The sequence below is a fragment of the Heptranchias perlo genome, chromosome 43 (genome assembly GCF_035084215.1).
Source record: "Heptranchias perlo isolate sHepPer1 chromosome 43, sHepPer1.hap1, whole genome shotgun sequence".
Classification (NCBI taxonomy): Eukaryota; Metazoa; Chordata; class Chondrichthyes; order Hexanchiformes; family Hexanchidae; genus Heptranchias; species Heptranchias perlo.
The window spans coordinates 6268407-6292504 of NC_090367.1; the positions used below are offsets into that span (position 1 = coordinate 6268407).

The following is a 24098-nucleotide window of genomic DNA, read 5'->3' on the forward strand; positions in this document are numbered from 1 at the left end:
TGGTCCTCCCTAGCCTGTTCAGCTGAAATAATTGGTCGACAATCTAGTCCCTTCATTATTTTGTAAACTTCGATCAAATCACTCCTTCTCTAAATCTAGAGACCCAGCTCGTTCAGCCTATCTGGAAAACTGAAGTGTTTTAGACTGGGAATGAATCTTGTGGCCCTCCTCTGCACCCTTTATAAAGTCTCGTTATCCTCCAATATGTGAGGAGACCAAACTGGACACAGTATTGTAACTGAGACCTAACCAAGGTCATGTATAAGGAAAAATGGCATTCTTTGTTTTCTAGTAAATTGCCCTGTGAATACAACGTATTAAATTGTTTTGTAGTAAATTGCCCTGTTTGCTTTAGCTATAGTCTCGTGGCATTGGTTATGAACCTTTAGATAGTGATGCAGTGTAATACACCTTTAGACAGTGATGCACCTAGATCCCTTTCTTTCACCACTGGCTTCAATTCTATGCCCTGTAGGGTGTGTATATATTTAGCATTAGACCTGGCCACAACACTATGATTTTCTAAGTTAAATATTATTTGCCAAACACAGGTCCATTCCCAACACATCTGGATCTGCTTGGAGTACTCGAACATCCTCTACCGTCCCAACACTCACACATATCGTGATTTCGTCAACAAACTTGCGATCATTCCCCAACACTTACATCTAGGTCATTAATGAAAATAGTAAATAGCCATAGATCCTAACACCGATCCCTGTGGGACACCACTGGAAACTGGTCTCCAAGCAGATTCAAATCCATTGACAACAATTTATCTGAGTATCTACAGCCCTAATCTCTCCATTACAGAATCGTACCATTTAGGGTTTATTTCCACTCATTGTTTTTCTCAAAATGCATCATTGACATTTATCTTTGTTGCATTGTATCTACCATGTATCATCCCACTCCCCAATCTGTTAATGTCCCTCTCTGGTATTCTGTATCATTCCTCAAATTTTGCCATGCCCTCAATTTTATATTTTCAGCAATTTTTTTGTGATATTCCCACTATGCTCAAGTCCGAATCGTTTATGTATGTGAAGAATAAGAGAAGTATCAAAGCAGATTTTTAGGGTATTTCACCAGCTGCATCTTACTAATCTAAGAAACATTCATTTACTCTGGCATTTTCCTTTTTACCCATCAGTCACCCCTCTATCCATGCTACCACTTTACCTTTAAACCGTGGGCCTTAATCTTTGCAACAAGTTTCTTATTTAACATTTTGTGAAATGCTTTCTAAAAGTTTGTCAGAATGGAAATCAACTAAATTATTCAAGCACGACTTGCTTCTTAGAATTCTGTGTTGACTCTCCCTTATTAGCTCATAGCTTTCTAAGTGTTTGCTAATGTTATGACTTATTTCTGTTCCCTGGTAGTTTACCTACTTCTGATGTGAGACTAATTGATCTCGTTATCTTGCTTATCTCATTCTCCTTTTGGAACAGGGACGTAATGTTCTCCTTTGCTACAATTCCTGTTCCCAAAGTATTTTGGAAAACAATGTGGTTGGTATCTCTGCAGTACAGTCGGGTTCCACCTAACATTGCGTGGCAAGCTACTGTCCTGTTCCTCCCCCCTCCAGGCATTAAAAAGTGGTACTTATTCTGAGAAATCACAATAATCTCCGCATTTGTAAACCCTCCAATCATTCCCTGATCTCATCCTGATCTCCCTGGATAGAAAGAGGCAGAAACAGTCAGATTCTTGACCCAAAAGAAAACGACAACAACTTGCATTTATCTAGCACCTTTAATGTAGTAAAACATCCCAAGGTGCTTCACAGGAGCATAACCACACAGAAAAATTGACACTGAGCCAAAGAAGGCGACATCAGGGTAGATGACCAAAAGATTGGTCAAAGAGGCAGGTTTTAAAGAACATCTTAAAGGCGGAAAAAGAGGTGGAGAGGCGGAAAGGTTTAGGGAGGGAATCCCAGAGCTTAGGGCCTAGACAGCTGAAAGTACGGCTGCCAGTGGTGGGGTGAAGGAAATGGGGGATGCACAAGAGGAGGAACGCAGAGATCTTGGAGGGTTGTATGGTTGGAGATATGAAGGCTCAGTACTACAGCAGGAGGGAGAGGAAAACATCCCTGTGGGTCCTGTACATGGAGCTGCATAACTTTGAGTGCCATAGGGGTTGAATATATTTCAGCCCATCGCATCGATGTCTCTCCTATCTGCTACCTCACCCTATCAGATAGTTGCTGTTCCTATTCCTCCATAGAAAAAGGCCTATCCAAGTGCAGTTTCATTGTTTTTCTGTGTAATCGAAACAATGTTGTTTTTAAACAATTCTATGAGTATGTGCACGCCATTGGGCTCATATTTATTTGTTCCGAAGTCTTTGTTGGGGCGGGGGTCTCTGCCAAGTCAGGAGTTTCTTGAAGGTGGTGGTCTTTATAGGTGCTGGGGTTTTGATTGGGATGGGGCCATGGGTAAGGAAGGGGCCTTTGACAGTGTAGGTATCTCTGTAGCAAAGGATGTCTGTGTCAAGGCAGGGTTCCCAGTCAGAGCAGGAGATTTTTTTCCACTGCAAAAGACCCTCTGAAATGTGAGTAAAACAGAGGAATGACATTCAGTGTACAAAAGGAGTAAGAACACTATGAGAATAAAGAGGAGTCTAAAGATAGAGGAACAACATTCCTAGTCTCTTCTATGCAGGACTAAAAATGGCATCTACATTCCTGGGATTATTTAATACATGGGCAGGAGGATTAGTTGTTTTGCACCTAGGCATGGCAAGGCACATATGCTAGCTTGATGCCAGCAAGTGGAAAAATCACAGCCATGGTTCTGTTTATACTTACCTATATTTCATCTTTGTGAGCCCCATCAGGTTCATCGCGTTTTCTACGTTACACCCTTTTCTATGTGGGAAGAGGGGAAATTGGCCCAGGTGGGATTTTCAGGGGGTCAATACTGTCAGTGTGGAGGGCGGGTGGAGAAAGTTTTCAGAAGTGTTGGTTGCCACTGATGCCGTTGATTCTGAATTACCATTTGCCATCATAACTGTTTCTACTGTTTGTTTCATGGGCTTTTAAATGTGTTTGTGCACCCACCTGGCTCTCAATCTTTGCTTTACGGAAACACTTGTCTATGAGGGAGGAGTTTATAATGATGTGGTGGGAATGCAGGCCACAATTCCTCTCAGCGGAGTGGGAGGCGATATTCGTGTGGGCAGGATAAGGGTGGTTTATGGGAGTGAGAGGTGTGAGATGATTTTAGAGTAGGATTAGGAGATATAATCTTGTCTGAAGAAAATCACGGAGATCAACTCACAGTTTTAAGCGGTTCACACCAAGGTCATTTAAACGCAGGCAGATTGTTGGTCGCTCTTTATTTCAGCTTTCCTCTTTGATGCCAATAATTTGCATATGTGGACCTCTGGGGTTTAATTTTTTTTGATGGTTGATTGCAAATTAAGATCGGGGAATGGTTGGAGGGTTTACAAATGGAGAGATTATTGTGAATTCTCAGAATGAGTACCACTTTTTAATGCCTGGAGGGGGGAGGAACAGGACAGTAGCTTGCCACATAATGTTAGGTGGAACCCCACTGTACTCACTGCGTCATAGAATAACATAGAAATTAAAGCAAGGAAACAAACTATTTGTCCCAATCAGTCCGTATTGGTATTTACCTTCCATATGAGCAGTTGGCCTAATTCCACATGCCTGCTCTGTTCACATATCCCTTTATTCCCCTTTCCTTGAACCACTATCTGACCTATTCTTAAATGTTGGCGACCACTAACTCTGGTAGTGCATTGCACAGCCTCACAACGCTTACATTTAATCTTATATCTATGTGCCCTCGTTCTACACCCCTCAATCACTGAACATTTGTTTCTATCTAGTATGTCTCATCCCTTCATAATTTTATATACCTCTATAAAATCACTCTTTAATTTCCTCTGTTCTAACAGAAACAGCCCCATGTAATGTTGCATTCACAATGCCGTCTACAGGCACACTACCTGTGATTAGAATCTTGAGATATCTATCTTTATTAAAAATATTTCTTATATTGTTCATTTCTTGTAAGTATTACACTCACTATCACATTTTAGCCATTACCCCTCAGACCTCTCACTTTAACACACAGTAACAATCCCCACACAAAATTTAGTACCAATGTATTAAAATTTTTATGTAACTGTGTTGACATCCTGTAGGTGCTACATTTACTTCCTGTAACACTTTCCCCCTCACACTTGTTGATAACATCCTTATTGTTATAAAACACTGGGTGCTAAATTGGGCCATGTCGCGCCCGTTGTTTCGGCGCTAGTCAGCTTCTCTGACATCCAAGATGGCGTCTTGGATGCGCACGCACATTTCCAGCGTGACGTGCGCCGGATGCCGTCTTGGTATAGGATTTAGCCCAGGCGCAGTTAACGAACGCTGGAATCATGTAAAGTAGGAAGAAAATGGCTTCAATCAGTGTGCAACGCTGATTTAAAGTGATAGACACCATTTTGGGACTTAATGCTCAACTCAACGCACAGTCTTAACCCCGACCATTTCAACGTGTCTTAGAGTGCCTGGAGGACCCCCACCAGCGCTATTTAAAGGGACCATGCAGGATTTACAGGTTAGTGGCTGGATTATTGCTTCTGGTTGCCAAGGCATTTGTAACAGTTTTTGGAGGTCTCCTACACTTGAATACTAGGACGCAGGCACATAGCCTAACATTTAGAGCCAGGACATGCATGAGTGAAGTTAGGAAATGCTTCTACACACAAAGGGTGGGAGAAGTTTGGAACGCTCTTCTGCGTTCGATTGATGCTAGCTCACTTGTGAATTCTAAATCTGAGATTGATAGATTTCTGTGAACCAAGGATATTAAGGGATATGGGGCTAAGGCGAGTATATGGAGTTAGGTCACAGATCAACCATGATCTCATTGAATGGTGGAACAGGCTCGAGGGGCTAAATGCCACTGTCACTTGCTGCCTCCTGTTATGCGCCACCTTCTCCTGCAAGAAAGTGGGACATGTGTTTGGATGATGTGCCTGTCATCATGGAATAGCTGCCAGTGTGTGTGGCCTGTGAGGTGTGGGTGGGCAGCTTGAAACAGTGGTAATGTGTAAGGGTGAGAGGAAGCATCTGGTCGGAAGAGTTGAGTACTGATGGAAAGAGTGAGTTTGTTGGGATGTGGGGGATGGGGGGTGCAGTGTGTGGTGCAGTTAGTTGGAGAAGCCATTTGACAGTTCACCTCACTCACCTTGACCACTTATGTCAAAGCATTGAACTTCTTCCTGCACTGCATCCATGTTCCATAATGCTGTACGTCTGGCATTGACTTCGTCCCCCGCTGCCTCCCACTGCCTTTTGGATATATGTCTGGAGGGCCTTTTGTTCCCCCCACACCCTGCGGATATAGGATGTCCCTCCTTCTGTCCACCTCTTGCACCAAGGTTTCTAGTGCATCAGCAGAGAACCTTGGTGCACACACTCTCGCAGGCCTGGTACCAACTCAGATCGGCAGATCGGTGAGGTCTAGCATGCAGATTGGAGGATGTGGGATTTAGTAGTGCGCAACCTTTATTCAATGTTTTAACATAACTCATCAGTGTATAAACATAGGGGTGGGACCTCCATCTGTGTTTTACATGTGCGATGTCTGATCTCCGTTCAGACTCCGTGCAGGCAGTAGACTGTTACTTTCAGCAAATAACAAGTACCAGCTACTTTTAAGAGATTTCTAAGAAACATCCTCCCTTTAAAAGATTGGGCTTCCCCGGTGGTGGAAAGTGCGAATTGAATTGATTCCATGTGCAAGGCCCGGAATGGAACGCTGATTGCAGGTGAGTCTTCCAGCCAGCTGAAATTTGCGTCCTACCTGTGCAGGGGTCATTGGGCGCGGGGAATAGCGCATCACGCCATCCGCACCCAAAAACGGCCCTTATCCAATTTTTCCTGCAATGTGTCCTCTGTCACACATTGAGCAGTGCCACAGGAGATCTGATAGCATTTTATTAATCAATGTATTGAGACTGTCGTGAAATACTTCAGACATCACTGATGAAAGTGTAAAAAGTCTATAAAAAATGACAAAGAAAGACAATCATTACATGCAAGAGATCATTTACAGGTAATTTACTGTTGGTGAGGGAAGTTACAGATTGGTCTGGAGCCAGGAAATTATAAGCAATTGGCAATTTGCAAACTTCACTCACCCACAGTAATTAAACTCTAATTGATTTTGGGCTTGTGCTTATTTTCAGCAATTAGGCTTTGTCTAATTAAGAGGGCAGTCCAACTTAAGTACAGCTCCATGTCAGCAGTATAATAATACATTGTGTGTAACGTGGTATAACTGTCCTGTTGTTATGAAACAGTGTAAAATCTGACTTACCCAGACCAACACCATGGAAGATCCTTTACTGCTGAGTGACATCCAAGGGTTTTGAAAGAGGTGGCTGTAGCGATAATGGATGGATTGGTTATCATCTTCCAAAATTCTATAGATTCTGGAACGGTTTCTGCAGATTGGAAGGTAGCAAATGTAACTGCACTATTTAAGAAAGGAGGGAGAGGGAAAATAGGGAACTACAGACCGGTTAGCCTGACATCAGTAGAAGGAAAAATGCTAGAATCTATTATAAAGGATGTGATAACAGGACACTTAGAAAATAATAATAGGATTTGGCAGAATCAACATGGATTTATGAAAGGGAAATCATGTTTGACAAACCAATTGGAGTTCTTTGAGGATGTAACTAGTAGAATAGATAAGGGGGAACCAGTGGATGTGGTGTATTTGAATTTTCAAAAGGCTTTCGATTAGGTCCCACACAGGAGGTTGGTGAACAATGTTAGAGCTCATGGAATTGGAGGTAATATACTGACATGGATTGAGATTTGGTTAACAGACAGAAAACAGAGAGTAGGAATAAATGGGTCTTTTTCAGGTTGGCGGACTGTGACTAGTGGGGTACCGCAGTGATCAGTGCTTGGGCCCCAGCTATTCACAATCTGTATCAATGATTTGGATGAGGGGACCAAATGTAATATTTCCAAGTTTACTGATGACACAAAGCTAGGTAGGAATGTGAGTTGTGAGGAGGACGCAAAGAGGCTTCAAGGGGATATAGACAGGCTAAGTGAGTGGGCACGAACATGGCAGATGGAATATAATGTGGAAAAATATGAAGTTATCCACTTTGGTAGGAAAAACAGAAATGCAGAGTATTTTTTAAATGGTGAGAGATTGGGAAATGTTGATGTTCAAAGGGACCTGGATGTCATTGAACATGAGTCACTGAAAGCTAACATGCAGGTGCAGCAAGCGATTAGGTATGTTGGCCTTTATTACAAGAGGATTTGAGTACAGGAGTAAAGCTGTCGTACTGCAATTATATAGGGCCTTGGTGAGACTGCACCTGGAGTATTGTGTACAATTTTGGTCTCCTTACCTAAGAAAGGATATACTTGCCATAGAGGGAGTGCAATGAAGCTTCACTAGACTGATTCCTGGGATGGTGGGATTGTCGTATGAGGAGAAATTGAGTAGACTGGGCCTGTATTCTCTAGAGTTTAGAAGAATGAGAGGTGATGTCATTAAAACATACAAATTCTTACAGGGCTTGACAGAGTAGATGCAGGGAGGATGTTTCTGCTGGCTGGGGAATCCAGATCCAGGAGTCGCAGTCTCAGAATAAAGGGTAGGCCATTTAGGACTAAGATGAGGAGAAATTTCTTCACTCAGAGCATGGTAAATCTTTGGAATTGTCTACCCCAGAGGGCTGTGGAGGCTTAGTCATTGAATATATTCATGGCTGAGATTGATAGATTTCTAGATATTAATGGCATCAAGGGATATGGGGATGGTGCAGGAAAATGGCATTGAAGTAGAAGATCAGCCATGATCTTGTTGAATGGCGGAGCCGCTCGAGGGGCCGTCTGGCCTGCTCCTGCTCCTATTTCTTATGTTCTTATGAGTGAGAGGGATTGGTAGTTAACATAAGACAGAAGTTGGTAGGGGCGAGGTAAGCCTGCTGTAATTGTGATTCTTGTGACTCAAGCTCCCTGGGTTTAGTTGGGTTAAATTTGGGATTGCCTGATTGTTATGCCAGTCGGAGGGTTCTGGGGGAGTGACTGTCTCTTTTTGGGGAGGAGATTACAGTATTAGCTGCTACTTTAAGAGAACAATTCTGATTTGTGTCATGTGATCAGATGTCACATGATCAAACCTCCAGGAATATGACCAACCAGAGTTGGCAACCCCAGGTGAAAATCACTGCAACAAGGCTATGATGACAACATTATGTATTTTATAACTACTCATTGCATTTCAGCATCCTCCTTTACCATAGTAACAGATTTCCCATCCCATTGCACCCAAAATACCAGAAGATGTCCTGTTTTATAAGGAAAGGACATTATACCATGGATCACAAAAAGTATTATTCTACTGCTGAGGTGTAGCAGTGATTAACTGGCATGCTCCTTTTAAAGCCGCAAAGTCTAACTGCTATAAATAGAAATCTTAAGGTCAACTGGAAGTTAATTGCTTTTGGTGAGGGAAGTCTGTAGATTGGTACATGCTTGTAAATTCTTAGCTACCGATCAGAAGAAACGAGCGTGTCATATTCGGCACCTGATGCCTTAAGCGTTGTATTTTAGCGTGTTGCATTGTGATGCTTTGCATAATGGTGTGCTGCCTTACTGTGTGTTGCATCATGCTATGTTGCCTTAAAATGCAATGCATTCAATACATACTGCATTATATGTGGAGCTACTGTCTGTCTTATATGTTACGTTGCAGTTAATTGCATTTTGTTGCATTACAATTGGTTGAATATTATGTGACGGTGTATTGCATTACTAAAGAGAATAGACAAAGTTGATTCAGACAAGTTGTTCACTGTGGTAAAGGGTTCAAATAGCAGTTAATAAGTTAAAAATTAGGAAGTAAGAAGGAAAGTCAGACAGAACTTTTTCATCCAAAAAGGTAATGGAATAGTGGAGTAAATTACCAGGGAAGACCACTGAAGGAGGCAGTATAGGGAGATTTTACAAATCCATGCTTCCTGTGTTGGAGCTTTGCGTACCAGTGACGCATATTATATTGGGAATTTGGGTGGGCGATAAGTACATCTCACAGGATTTTCCATCCGTTCAGGAGCATGGAATTATAAAATCTACCATTATAAGAGGTTGAAGAGGCAATTAACTGTATTTCTGGAGAGAGAAGGGTTGAGTGATATAGTGAGAAAGTAGTGCATGGTTGATATCTGTCAAAAAGGGATTGGCTTTCTGGATGTCATAACTTTTTCCTGTTCCTAAAATTTTTTAATGATTTTAATACAACTTGTGACATTTTGACATGCATGGAGGGTGAGTGTCAATAAGCTATTGGACCATGGGGGCAAGCCTGACTCTCTGTCCTCGCCTGAAATCCACACCTTTTCAGCAAAGATCACTGGTTTGGAATCAAGATGGAAACGCTGGCTGATTTCCATCTCATCCTGACTCCATAGCTCAGGGGTGCTGAAGCCAAATGTAGTGCGCCCATTGCTGTTCTGGTTTTAAAAATAATAATTTTGGGATGTGGGTGACTCTGGAAAGTCTGCATTTATTGCCCATCCCTAGTTGTCCTGAGAAGGTGACAGTGGGCCTTTTCCTTGAACTGCTGCAGTCCTTGTGCTGGTTCTTCCACAATGGTGTTAGGTACGAAATTCCAGCATATTGACCCAATGACAATGACATGTGTCCAAATCAGGATGACATGTGACTTGGAGGGGAACTTGTAGGTGAAGGCTTTCCCACAATATTGCAGCCCTAATCCTTCTTGGTGGTAGAGATCACAGGAGAGGGAGGTGCTGTTGAAGTAACCTTGGTGAGCTCTAGCAGTGCATCCTGTAGATTATACTTACTGCAGCCATAGTGTGCTGATGGAGGAGGAGAAGGATATTGAGTCCAATAACAGGGACCCCAATCAAGTGAACTGCTCTGCCATGAATGGTGTTGTCCTTCTTGAGTGTTGTTGTGACTTCACCCGTCCAGACGAATGGTGAGTATTCTATCACATTCCTGACTTAATCCCTGTAGATTATGGAAAGGCATTGAGAGGTCAGGAGATGGGCCACTCGTCGCATGTGGTGATGGTGGTGCCATTGAAGGTCAAGGAGAGATGGCTGGGCTTTCTCTTATTCAAGATGGCCATTACCTGGCACTTACATGGTGCGAATGTTACCTGCTACTTGCCATCCCAAGCCTGGGTGTTGTCCAGGTTTTGCTAGCATGGGCTTCTTTATTGGAAGAGTTGTGAATGGAACAGAACACTGTTGAATCGTCAGCGGCCAACCTCATTCCTGAACTTATGACAGAGGGAAGGTTATTGATGAAGCAGCTGAGGATGATTGGGGACACTTTCTTGAGGAACTCTTGCAGTGAAGTATTGGGACCGTGATGAGTGGCCTCTGACAACCACCTGAGTCTTTTGCGTCAGTTATGAATGGAAAGTCATTGGAAGACTTTCCATTTGACCCCCTCCACTCCACTGACCAGCTGTGCTTGGGCTCCTTGGTGTCATACGCACTTGAATGCTGTCTTGAAGTTGGGGGCAGCTGTTCTCGCCTCTGCTTTGGCATTCAGCTCTTGTGCCCTTGTCTGTGTCTAGCCTGTTATGAGACCTGGAGCCGAGTGGTTCTGCCGGAACCCAAGCTAGAGTTGTTGAGCAGGTTATTGGTGAGTAGATATTGCCTGATGGTGATATTGATGACTCCATCCATCATTTATTGATGATTGGGAGGAGGATGATAGGCTGGTGATTGGTTGGGTTAGATTTATTCTGTTTGTTGTGGTTAGGACATACCTGGGCAATCTTCCAAGGTAGATGACAATGTCATAGCTTTACTGGGACAGTTTGGTTAGGGAAGGAGCTGGATCTGGTACATAGGTCTTCTATGCTACAATTGGGATATTTCACTGCACTAGGGCACCTCTTCATTGCCACGTGGAGGTTAGCTAAATCAACACAGAAAGATCTGGGATCTTTGCTAGCGTGTGAGGCTCAATTTTAAACTGGGCAATACATTTACCAACTGAGCCAGTGAGGGAATGCCAATATATTTTTACCAAATTCCAACAAAAAGCTAAATATTAATACTTCACTGGTTTAAACTTTTTGGGGAACAATTGTTGTTGTATTCAATTAGATTTTCCCAGGCTCCCTGATTGCAGTGGGATCATCCTGTTTGAGTTAAGTGATAGAAAATGTGATTGTATCTGAGTTAATATTCTAATTTGAATTGTTTTGTTAGGGTAAATTAATTCATGCAAACAAATTCCTGGCATTAAATTACAGTTGTTACTCACTAATTGAACTACATTTGTCATGGACAGATTTGTCTCGATGAGCAAGGCACCTGGTTTTATGAGTCAGACAGACAAACTGCTTTCTCTATTAATAAAATAACAGGATAATACAGTGTGTGTTCAACTGTGTTCCTCTCTGTAATTGCGATGGTTAATGGCAGCTGTTGATCTGAATGCTACGTAACATTAAATGCAAATTGTGTTTCAGTACTGCGTGTGAATGAGGATGGCTGCATGCATGGGCCATCACACTTCAATTATTTGCACCCCCTTCCACTGAAGGCATTGAGGTCTGTTTCTATTAGGTGCCAGCAGCTCTAGGAGGCCTGTTTTTAACAGCTGCCAGTACCTCATCCAAGTAGCCATTCTTCAGCTATTTGACAATGGAGGGCATTGTAGCCGAGCCCAATCCTGATCTTGTCCTCACCCAAAATTCACACGTGTGCACTTTCCAGCAGGAACCCTGGCTGATTTCTCTTCTTATCCCTTTGGTTTGCTGCAAACCATTGTGGTGCTCCTACCTCATCAGAGGCTATGAATTGAATTGGGATCTGCTGCTCTTTGAGGCTTAGTACCATATCAAGCGGTACATATAGTTACTAGGCCAATAAAAGAGCTTTCAGAAGATTTTTATTGTAATCTGTAATATAAGGGAAATTGTGTTTGTGACTCCAGAGGCAGTGCATAGTATAAGGGGGTGTTGTGCATGCCATTGGAGACAGCCTTTAATATAAGAGAGGTGGGACTTGTTCCTGGACAAAGCACTGTTGGTGTCAAACTTGATTGCTTTCCACCCTTAGTGCTTATTGTTGAGGCTGCCAGTTCTGTCCACAGGTGCGCTGAGCTGGTTAAAAATCACTGTTAACTATAAAAAAAGTAGCACTAAATGGAACTAGGTCTCGAGCCAGTTGTCATTTGTTTAGAAAGTGGTCCAGAAATGGCATCATGTTTTGGGACCCAAATGGTTTTACTTGTATTGTCACTTGTTGACAACGTCAAGGATGGTTTCCCTTCCATAATGTTTGGAAATTGCAACACATAGTCAGTTTTTAGAATAAGAGAAATTAATTCCGTGCAAATTAATGGGTTCTAAATATATGTGCAGGTGCTGTATGTTCAGAAATATAGCAAAATATCAAAGAAAATGGCCGGATTTGCAAAGCTTGGCCGTCAGGAAGACTAGTTTCTTTGACCAGTTCTTCCGGTGGTTGGACTTTGCAAATCCAGCTGGCTTACATTGGAGTTGTGCTGACTGTGCGAAAAATGTACATTGAGAACGCAGCAGTACTAACAGTGATCTGGAACCAGTATAAATGCACTTTAAATTCCAAAGCCTACGTGAATGGTCAAGTTGCATATTGTAGGAAACATCAAGCTTGCAAAGACCGGTAGAAAATATGAGATTTATCAAGAAATAGTAGTTAAGTGATGGGATTTAAAAGCCTGAAGATTGTAGGGTACACTGGTAAGGGGTTCCACATTTAGAGTAGGAGATGATGCAGTGAGTTTGATTTCAAAAGACAAAAGGCTGAAATTGACTTACTCTAGGTCCTTTCTACAATTACAGTGAAATCAGAATATCTTTATAAATGTACGATTAACAAATGTATTCAATAACCTCTCACATCCTCAAAAAGAGCATTTGTAGTCCCATTCAAGGCCTCAAAGTCCTGTTGAAAATTTAAGGCAAGCATCTGGGAAGCAAAGAATATAGACAGGATAGTTTATGTGTGTATATTGGGGGGGGGGGGCACGGAGAAATACTGCCTTGATGTGTACATAAAGAGGAATACTGTATTGACACAGGCATTGACAGGAAGTTGGAATACGTGTATCGACACGTTTGTGCAGGGAAATACCAAATCGAGATAAGTTTACATGAAGAGGGAGATTACTGCACCAGCACACATACACATGGGGAAAGGTATACTGCACAGCGAAACATGTACATGAAGAGGAAGGAATACTGCATCAGCACATGTACTGTGGGGGAGGGTCACTACACTGTCATCCATGTATTCCCAGGGGAAAGGAAAAGTATTCATTTATTTTAATTTGGAAGATGCTATCTGATAGGCTGCTGGTTGAAGCAATCATTGTGCATGTTGCTGGAAGCTGGAGCCCTAATTCCAATGGGAAACCAAAACACAGTCCCATTTAGTTAAATTTGACACAAGTTTAAATAATAGATCAGATTGACTCATTATCTCTGCTCAGCGGAAACAGTTTACTACATTCTGTCCCTTTAACTTCTTTTCTTTGTCATATCCCACCATTCCCTGCGGCTAATTCGATTTTTTTTTTCTTCTTCTCTCTGACTTTTTCCCTTTTCTCATTCTCTTTCTCACTCCCTTTTCTTTCCTTCTTTCTTTTTCCCTTTATCTCTTTTTTTTGCTCCTTTTTTTTTCTCCTTCCACATTTGGGCTTTTAGCTTTTTGTCTCCCTCTTTTGTACTGACTTAGTTGGGGAGTAAGAATTACGCCTGATGTAAGTGTACAGACTTAAACAAAAGCAAAATACTGCAGATGTTGGAAATCTGAAATAAAAACGGAAAATGCTAGAAACACTCAGCAGGTCAGGCAGCATCTGTGGAGAGAGAAAAACAGAGATAGCGTTTCAGGTCGATGACCTCTCATCAGATCTCGAGAGCGTTTCCAGCTATCTCTAAGCGTACAGACTGTTGAGTAGATTAGCAAGTTGCATGGACCTTGGCCTGATTTAGGCAAAAGGCTGCAATTTTGGTGAGATTGCAAAACTGCTACTGCATTGGACCCTTCAACTAAGATACATGGAAGGGGTTCTGATGCCTGATTGTCCTTGAGTCTGACAGGCCATAATTGTCTGTGGTACTGGAGCTTTATCACCTTAAAAAAAAGGAAGGAGGCACAAAGGGCCTGAACTTATAATTGCCACCTGTCTGGTTTTTGATTGGACAATCTGCCAAAACTCACTGCCTAGGCTCAAAAAATGAGGAATGGCCGCTTGAGTGCAGGCACTCTTAAAACTGTACCCTGGTATGAGTCAGCAACTTTAGGAGAGGAAACATTTAAAGGGGGAAGGAGAGAAAAACATCAACAACCTTTAGACTCTTTGGAAGGTAGACATGATTGAATAGAATGCAAGATGGGTATCAGTAGCTTTAGAGCTTCTTTTGACAGTTAATATGCTTGAAACTGCTCAGTAAGTCATCGCTAATTGTTGTAGGAGGCTCCCTGATAGGAAACCGGTCTGTCTTCCAAAAGCCAGTGTGACCAGATGAGGTTGCAGAAGGTCCGCAGCAGTGTTACAAATTTTACTTGACCATAACAGCTTTGAAACTATTTACTGAGGTATCAGTCCAGATTTTAAATATGACTAAGCCAACCCTGCTTTCATGTCAACATTGGACATAATCTCATTCAGTCTGGCTTCAATTTTCTTTCCTCCTCTCCTGAAAGCAGTGACTTGGGTTGGGGTACAATTCCAGGGACACCGGTAACTGTTTGGTGCCTTACACGAGCATAATTAATGAGGGTTGGCAGGCCATTCTTCCTCATGGAGGGAGGGATGTATCACAGATGAGCCTAAAACTTACCTAGATTTTCAGAAAGGGAAAGGGGTCACTGGGTAGCGATCGGGAATGGAAGCTGTTGCTCGATGTGGGGCTTAGTTTACTTGTGGTGTCCCTAAACTGTCAGAGCTGAGATCAGCTAATTCCACACAAACTAGGAATCAAATCTGGGACTTTCTGCTCTGTGTAGCTTTCCACTGCACTGTGTGGCGTATTTACCCCTCAGACCATCAGGGAGCTTGGTTCTTTGATATTTCTGTAATGTTAATGCTCTTTAGATTTCCCAATGAAGACGGATGGCTTCCGGATTGGAGTGGTTAACTAGAGTACTTGGAGGTGCAGTTACCAATTGGAGTGGATGGGGAATGTTTTTGCCAATTAATGCAAATTGAAGTTAATAATTAGTTTAGCTCGGCTAAGGGTCATTAATTGGAGTGGGTGGAGCTGAGATTAGCAATTAGAGTAAATGTAGCTACTGTCAGTGCTTCATTTGTCAACATTGTAATAAAAAAGGAACATTAAACCTTTCAGTATCAGCACTTGAATCAGGGATCATGTAACTATCAAAACAGAAACTTTATAAATGGAGTAATCGTACCACTTGGAACTTTTCGTGCTTAAATTTTGGTCTAAAAGTGGAGTAAGATCTGCTAAAGATACATATGGACTGAAATTACATCTTACAATATTAATAAGGAATAAACATTAACAGGTTTACTTTAAATAAGTTAATTTCATTATTAAAATAACGGTCAAATGAACTACATATCAACATGTTCACGCTCAACCCAAAACTGTGAAACAAAGGGGTATATAGAGGAGACACTCTCAGGCATATTGCAACCCCTGAGGTCTAGTAATCCAGACCTTGACACCCAAGCAATTCAGTCCTATTTCTGCTTACACTTCTCGTTTGCTAGTTTGAATTTTGTAAGCCTGAAGGTTCGGAAAAGGCTGTTCAAATCACAACACCAACATCTGTTAGTATTCACGGTTTGAGATATCTGGAAATTAATGGGAACATGGATTTAAACTTTATATTTGACCCTCGAGGCTCCACGCTACGCACTTATACAGTGCACAAAAACAAAAGCTTACACATCCCTTTGCCGGAGGGTGTACTTTACTCCATGTTAAAGTTAAAAGAAAAATTATTTTGCTAAACCAGGGAGGTTTATAGTGACAGAACAGAATATATTCCTAGAAAACAATGATGTTTAGAATGGGAAATGGTAAGATTATTAAGGATAATATAATGGAGAACAGTGCAATATTAGCACCAACATTCATTTGACAATAGCAGCAGGCCAATGCATAATGCATTTGTATGACATTCCTCTGTCCACTATGTTAGTAGAGGTGTTAACCCATTTAAAATACATAGACTAATGCCTGCATTAAAATAGCAGACAGAGGAACACATGAATAAATCTGTTCATCCATTATCGCAAACAGTAATTTCAATGCTATTGAGTGGAGACTCAATTGGAAAAGTAAAGGGTATGTTTTAACGAACAATGGGATATAGAAGAACACAGTGTGGGACAGAATGAGGAGCAGAATAGGGAGCAGTGGATATATAGAAGAGGTAAAAAGTGGAACAGCGGGATGTTGGGAAGATCAAAAATGAGAAGAAGTATGGTGTGTATAGAGTGGACTCTAAACGAGGAAGGGTAATATATAGAGGATACATAATGGGGACACAACAATGCTTATGTAGGGTGTATAATAAGGAATAGTAAGGGCACACCAAGATGACTTGGCAAGATAAACAGAGGACAGGCTTTGCTGAACAGTTAGATTGTATAACCAAATCACAACAAACGATGGAGGAGACACACTATGGCAGGTGGTCCAAATCATAAAAATTACTCCATGTTGTTAATATCTATTTATGGGATTTTGGTACTTATTTTAATTTACTTTCTGCAGTCTGGGCACAGCCTAGCAAATTGGAAGATGCAACTTGTCTGAACCCGGACTCCCACCAGCTATGGCTCATAGCGATATAAAGACAGCAATTATGAATTCTTTTTCTTCTCTGTCGAAATATGGAAGACTAGGGCCAAACAGAGAGAAGGGAAGCATCATCGCTCTCTCGTTCATCAAGTGGGGGAAGATTTGCGGTCCATCCAAGATGTTCAAAACAGTCGAATCTCATTCCGGGAAGGAGACAAAGCTAACCATTAGGGTTTGCGAACACACCAAGCTGTGTGAGTCTGTTGCAGCAGGCAATCTCTGTTTTAAATCCTATGATCATAGATCACTTTATTTAATTGTGAAAAATGCTTTTTTTGATCTCCTTTGCCCCAGTTTGAACTTCGAAGGGGATGTGCGGTATATCTGCTGCAGCCTGCAGTGATTATTTAGTGATTCTTTGCTCACCAGGCACTTGGTTAAACTAGGGGCTGTGTGGAATTGTACCTTGAACATATACACTTAGGAAAAGACTTTGTATTGCTGACATCTGAACTGACGTAACCATATTCTGAAATCTATTGGAAATTAAAAATGGTTATCGGTTTTGTAACAGATTCAGTGAGTTAAATTACATTCTATAATCTACTGAAATTGTGTTGGCCTTTTACTTCTGTTTAATTTTTACTTACTTTTATTAAACCTGGTTCATAGATCATAGCCTGAACTGCACAATCTGATAGAGTGATTCTTCTTTATCTGAAGACGAGAAGACAGAAGAGGGCTCTGTCTTTCTGTGTTTTGCTGGGGGGGAGTTTCAACACCCGTTTTACCGCCAAAAAACGTACGCTATAAACTGAGATTGTACGGCTGTTCCACACACAGAATTTTCCCATTGCCACTTGAATCAGGGCTTTTAGGCTTCGGCAGGTGCCTATTTAAGCATGCTAATTAGTGTCCGAGGTTCGTTTTAGAACCCAAGTTCCCTTTCAATAGTTCTGGCACTCTATTCACCAATTCCAAATCAGTCATATAAATCGTGGGTGGAACTATCCCAGAGGGCGGCCATTTCTAGCAAGATTTAAAGGGACCATCAGCGGCTCTCAGTTTATTTGGACTGCTAGCGTGCTGTTTTTGAGCTTTTTTGGAGTTTTGACTGGCGGTAATCATTTGTGAAAATATTTTGGTGAGTCAGCAGAGGTTTTTGACCAGGGGCTTCTGGGAAACTTCTGGTTAGTTTCACTGGTCTTGATGTTCGCACAGCCATGCTGCTGGAAGAGGAGGAGGATCAGGAGCAAGCTATAGTCTGGAGAGCTGCGGCTATAGAGAGAAGAGACAGAAGGAGAGCAGCTTGCAGGAGGCCTTACCACATACAAGTGTACAGGGCCAGAACTTCTTCCCAACAGTTCACCGAGGAGCAGTGTGTGAGGAAGCTATGCTTTACCAGGGAGGCTGTCACAGAGCTCCGCCACCTGCTGCACCACCAACTGCAGCCCAGTACATACATCCTTGCCTGTGGCCCTGAATATTTATGCCTCAGTGTCATTCCAGACTGTAGCAGGTGACATCTGCAACATTAGCCAATCAGCAGTGCAGGTCTGCATTTGCCAGGAGACTGACGTGTGCTCTGACAAAGCCAGTGACTTCATATCCTTCCCCGTCAATGCCACAGAGCAGGAAGATGGGGCTCTGGCTTTGCCAGGATGGCAGGCTTCTCTCTGGTGCAGAGCATCATCGACTGCAGACACGTAACCTTACCCACTCCAGTAAAACAGCCTGCAATAGCAAGGGATTTCACTCACTGCGACAACATGCAGCGTACCATGCAGATCTGTTCCTGGTTCCAGGTTTTCTACATTACAACAGTGACTACACTTCAAGAATACTTCATTGGCTGTAAGGCGCTTTGGGACGTCCTGAGGTTGTGAAAAGCGCTATATAAATGCAAGCCTTTCTTTCTTTCCTGGTAGCTGCCATGATGCCTTCACCCTGTGCAAACCTCTCAATCCCTGATAAAACAGACAATTGGCCTCCTGAAGGTGTGCAGCAATATCGCCCCCAGATAATCTCCAGAATCGTCATTATCTGCTGCATGCTCCACAATGCTGCCATCCAGAGGGACCAACCAATTTAAACATAGAAACATCGAAAATAGGAGCAAGAGTAGGCCATTCGGCCCTTCAGGCCTGCTCCGCCATTCAAAATGATCATGGCTGATCGTCTAACTCAGTACCCTGTTCCTGCTTTTTCCCCATATCCCTTGATCCCTTCAGCATTAAGAAATATATCTATCTCCTTCTTGAATATATTTAATGACTTGGTCTCCACTGCCTTCTGTGGTAGAGAATTCCACAGGTTCACCATCCTCTGAGTGAAGAAATTTCTCCTCATCTCAGTTCTAAATGGCATACCCCGTATCCTGAGACTGTGACCCCTGGTTCTGGACTCCCCAGCCATCGGGAACATCCTTCCTGCATCTAGTCTGTCCAGTCCTGTTAGAATTTTATATGTTTCGATGAGATCACCTCTCATTCTTCTAAACTCGAGTGAATATAGGCCTAGTCGACCCAATCTCTCCTCATATGCCAGTCCTGCCATCTCAGGAATCAGTCTGGTAAACCTTCGTTGCACTCCCTCCATGGCAAGGATATCCTTCCTCAGATAAGGAGACCAAAACTGCATCTAATCCTCCAGATGTGGTCTCACCAAGGCCCCGTACGACTGTAGTAAGACATCTCTGCGCCTGTACTCATATCATTTTGCAATGAAGGCCAACATACCATTCGCCTTCCTAACTACTTGCTGCACCTGAATGCTCGCTTTCAGCGACTGGTGTACAAGGACTCCCAGGTCTCGTTGCACCTCCCCTTTTCTCAATTTATCACCATTCAGATAATAATCTGCCTTTCTGTTCTTACAACCAAAGTGGATAACCTCACATTTATCAACGTTATACTGCATCTGCCATGTTCTTGCCCACTCACCCAACTTGTCTAAATCACATTGGAGCCTCTTTGCATCCTCCTCACAGCTCACATTCCACCCCAGCTTTGTGTCATCTGCAAACTTGGAAATGTTACATTTAGTTCCCTCATCCAAATCATTGATATATATTGTGAATAGCTGGGGCCCAAGCACTGATCCCTGTGGTACCCCACTAGCCACTACCTGCCACCTGGAAAAAGACCCGTTTATTCCTACTTTCTGTTTCCTGTCTGTCAACCAATTCTCTATCCATGCCAGTATATTCCCCCCAATCCCATGTGCTTTAATTTTGCTCTTGTGTGGGACCTTATCAAAAGCTTTCTGAAAATCCAAGTACACCACATCCACTGGTTCTCCCCTATCTATTCTACTAGTTACATCCTCAAAAAGCATGTTAAGCATGATTTCCCTTTCATAAACCCATGCTGACTTTGTCCAATCCCGTTAATGCCTTCCAAGTGTTCTGTTATCACATCTTTTATAATAGACTATAGCATTTTCCCCACTACTGATGTTAGGCTAACTGGGCTGTAATTCCCTGTTTTTTCTCTTCCCTCCTTTTTTAAATAGTGGGGTTATATTTGCCATCCTCCAATCTGTAGGAACTGAATTTGAGCTAGCTGCAGAGGACGACGTGGAGGTGGATGAGTATGCGTTACAGGAAGACACTGATGATAATGAGGAAGAGCAAAGCCCACTGGTCCTGTCAGCTGCGAGAGCTCTTCAACAGCAGCTCAGCCAGGAGCGCTTTGGCTGAAAACCTACTATTCCCCTCGCACCAACAGTCCCTCCCAACATCAGTCCCAATCCTTCCATCATCCTTGGGACTGCAGTCATAGAATCATAGTACATTACAGCACAGAAGGAGGCCATTTGGCCCATCGTGCCTGTGTCGGCTCTTTGAAAGAGCTATCCAATTAGTCCCACTCCCCTGCTCTTCCTTCATAACCCTGTAAATTTTTTCCCTTCAAGTATTTATCCAATTCCCTTTTGAAAGTTATTATTGAATCTGCTTCCACCGCCTTTCAGGCAGTGCATTCCAGGTCATTACAACTTTGCGTAAAAAATCTTTCCCTGTGTCGCCTTTGGTTCTTTTGCCAATCACCTTAAATCTGTGTCCCCTGGTCACCAACCCTTCTGCTACTGTAAAACGGTTTCTACTTACTTACTCTATCAAAACCATTTATGATTTTGAACACCTCTATCAAATCTCCTCTTAACCTTCTCTGCTCTAAGGAGAACAATCCCAGCTTCTCCAGTCTCCCCACCTAACTGAAGGCCCTCATCCCTGGTACCATTCTCGTAAATCTCTTCTGCACCCTCTCTAAGGCCTTGACATCCTTCCTAAAGTGTGGTGCCCAGAACTGAACACAGTACTCCAGCTGAGGCCTAACCAGTGATTTATAAAGGTTTAGCATAACTTACTTGCTTTTGTACTCTATGCCTCTATTAGTAAAACTCCATATGCTTTTTTAACAGCCTTCTCAACTTGTCCTGCCACCTTCAAAGATTTGTGTACATATACCCCCGGGGTTCTGCACCCTCTTAAAAATTGTACCATTTAATTTATATTGCCTCTCCTCATTCTTTCTTCCAAAAGAATCACTTCACACTTCTCTGCATTAAATTTCATTTGCCGTGTTTCTGCCCATTTCACCAGTCTGTCTATGTTTCCCCACCACTGACATTAAGCTGACTGGTCTGTAATTGCCCGGTTTATCCCTCTCCCCTTTTATGAACATTTGCAATCCTCCAGTCCTCTGGCCCTGCTCCCCATCTAAGGAGGATTGGACGATTGTGGCCAGAGCCTCTGCAATTTCTACCCTTATTTCCTTCAGTAACCTAGGATGCATCCCATCTGGAGATTTTTCTGCTTTGAGTACAGCCAACCTTTTAAGTACCTCCTCTTTATTTTTATCCTATCCAATATTGCTACTACCTCCTCCTTTCCTGTTATTTACGGCTAAGCCAAACGCACTTTCCTTCAAAGGAGTTCCATTAACTTTTTGTTCTTGACCTCAATTATTTTAATAAATCTGGGGAACACGGGGTTACTGCAGCATCCTCTTCTCTAGTAAAGACTGATGCGAAGTATTCATTTAGTACCTCAGCCATGCCCTCTGCCTCCACAAGAAGATCTCTTTTTTTGTCCCTAATCAGCCCTACCCTTCCTTTGATTACATTTTTTGCTATTTATATGTTTATAAAAGACTTTTGGGTTCCCTTTTATGTTAGCTGCTAATCTATTCTCATTCATTCTGAAACACAAGCACGGGGCTTTCAGAAAAAGTATATTCCATGGTCATCAAATACTCACCAAACAAACTCTGCACAAACTGAATTTTGAAAGAGAATGTAGTTTACAGAGATCTTTACATCCACCATTAGGAACATAGGAACAGATGTAGGCCATTTAGTCCCTCAAGCCTGTTCCGCCATTCAATGAGATCATGGCTGATCTGTGGCCTAACTCCATATGCCCTCTGTAGCCCCACATCCCTTGATACCATCGGTTAACAAAAATCTATCAATCTCAGATTTAAAATTAACAATTGAGCTAGCATCAACTGCCATTTGCAGAAGAGAGTTCCAAACCTCTACCACCCTTTGCGTGTGGAAGTGTTTCCTAACTTGGCTCCTGAATGTCATGCCTCTAATTTTTAGGCTATTTCCCCTAGTCCTACACTCCCCAACCAGCGGAAAAAGTTTCTCTCTACCTACTCTATCAGTTCCCCTTAATATCTTGAAAACTTCGATCAAATCACCCCTTAAGCTTCTAAATTTCAGGGAATACAACCCTAGTTTGTGTAATCTCTCTACGTAATTTAACCATTGGAGTCCAGGGTCTCGATATTAGCAGGGCGGCGGGTTCTCAGCAGGGGGCTGACTGGGCGCGTGGGTAACGCGCCCGGTGAAATCAGTGTGCTCCGCACGCAATCGCAGGCTAATTGGAGCCACTTGCCTGTGCTTCCGGGTTTCCCAATGGTAAGCTGCATGGTGGGCGGACTGCACATGTGCAGCAAAGTCTGTCAGCTGGAGGAGCCCTATTTAAAGGCGCAGTCCTCCACTGACTGATGCTGCAGGAAATAAGAAAAATTACAGCATGGAGCAGCTCAGGGGGAAGGCTGCTCCCACGTTTAATGATGCCTCACTCCAGGTATCATTGGATGGGGTGAGGAGGAGGGGGAGGACAGAGATCTTCCCCATGGCGGGCGGGAGGAAGCAGCCTGTCTCTGCCAACAAGAAGGCCTGGCTCGAGGTGGCAGAGGAGGTCACCAGCACCACCAACATATCACGCACCTGCATACAGTGCAGGAGGCACTTCAATCACCTAAGTAGGTCAGCCGAAGTGAATACACTTACTCATTCCCCTCCCCTCCGCCTGCACATCATCGCCCCCACCCCACATCTCCTTCTGCACTGCCAACACTACTCTATCACGTCACCCCTCACACCCACTCAAAGCTCATCCTCATCTTACCTGCACTTACTCACCTCCCCAGTACTCATCCCACCACTACCACTCAACCCAATCCTCATACAATCTCATGGCTCGATCTCATACTCACCCTCTCATGCATCTCTTTCACGGTCAGCCTCACCCAACCTGCCACTACCTGTGCTGCAACCACAGGGCATGCATCACATATGTGCAGTAGGAAGCGTAAGGCAAACGTGTCGTGAGCATGAAGGGGATGCACAAGGGTGTTTGAGGGTTTGTCATGGTGTTAACCTATATTTAATTTCTGATCAACTCACATAACATATTATATTGTCACCACTACTGCCACGTCTTTGCGAATCTTGTCTGATTTGTGCAATAATGCCCTTTCCTGAGGATCACTATGAAGACCCACAACTGATGCCACCCATTGTGTCACTGGAGAGTGGGTGTAGGTGTATTTGCAGGGCTCTTTTGTGCAGACGACTGAGAGATGTCGGCGATGTCCCCGGTGGCACCCTGGAAGGATGCGGAGGAGAAGTTGTTGAGGGCAGTGGTGACTTTGACAGCGACAGGTAAGAAGATGGTGCTCGGGCCAGCCGGGAGCAGCTCGGCATGAAGGAGGCTGCAGATGTCCATGACTACATGTCGAGTGATTCTGAGCCTCCGTGTGCACTGCTGCTTAGAGAGGTCCAGGAAGCTGAGCCTCGGTCTGTAGACCCTGTGGCGAGGGTAGTGCCCTCTGCGATGCATCTCTCTCTGCCGTTACCCTCCCTCCTGCTGTGCAGGTGAATGTGTCACAGCACTGTGTTGTGGAGCTCCACGTGTCAGAGGTGGCCGGCGAGGCTGGTGATGCTGGTTCGCCCCCC

The 24098-nt window shown here is 43.1% G+C and overlaps 1 protein-coding gene across 17 annotated transcripts in view; it reads left to right on the forward strand.

Annotated features, from left to right (window-relative positions):
* Nucleotides 1-24098, forward strand: part of LOC137306476 (neurexin-2-like) — a 1403359-nt gene that overhangs the window by 11498 nt on the left and 1367763 nt on the right. The window contains exon 2 of one of the 17 annotated variants that reach the window (XM_067975720.1): nt 10688-10705. The exons of 15 other annotated variants lie outside the window; for them this stretch is intronic. In XM_067975720.1, coding sequence (XP_067831821.1) covers nt 10688-10705 — 18 coding nt within the window. Of the gene's footprint in view, nt 1-10687; nt 10706-10853; nt 10862-24098 lie in introns of all 17 variants that reach the window. One more of the 17 variants, XM_067975733.1, reaches the window with a different exon arrangement.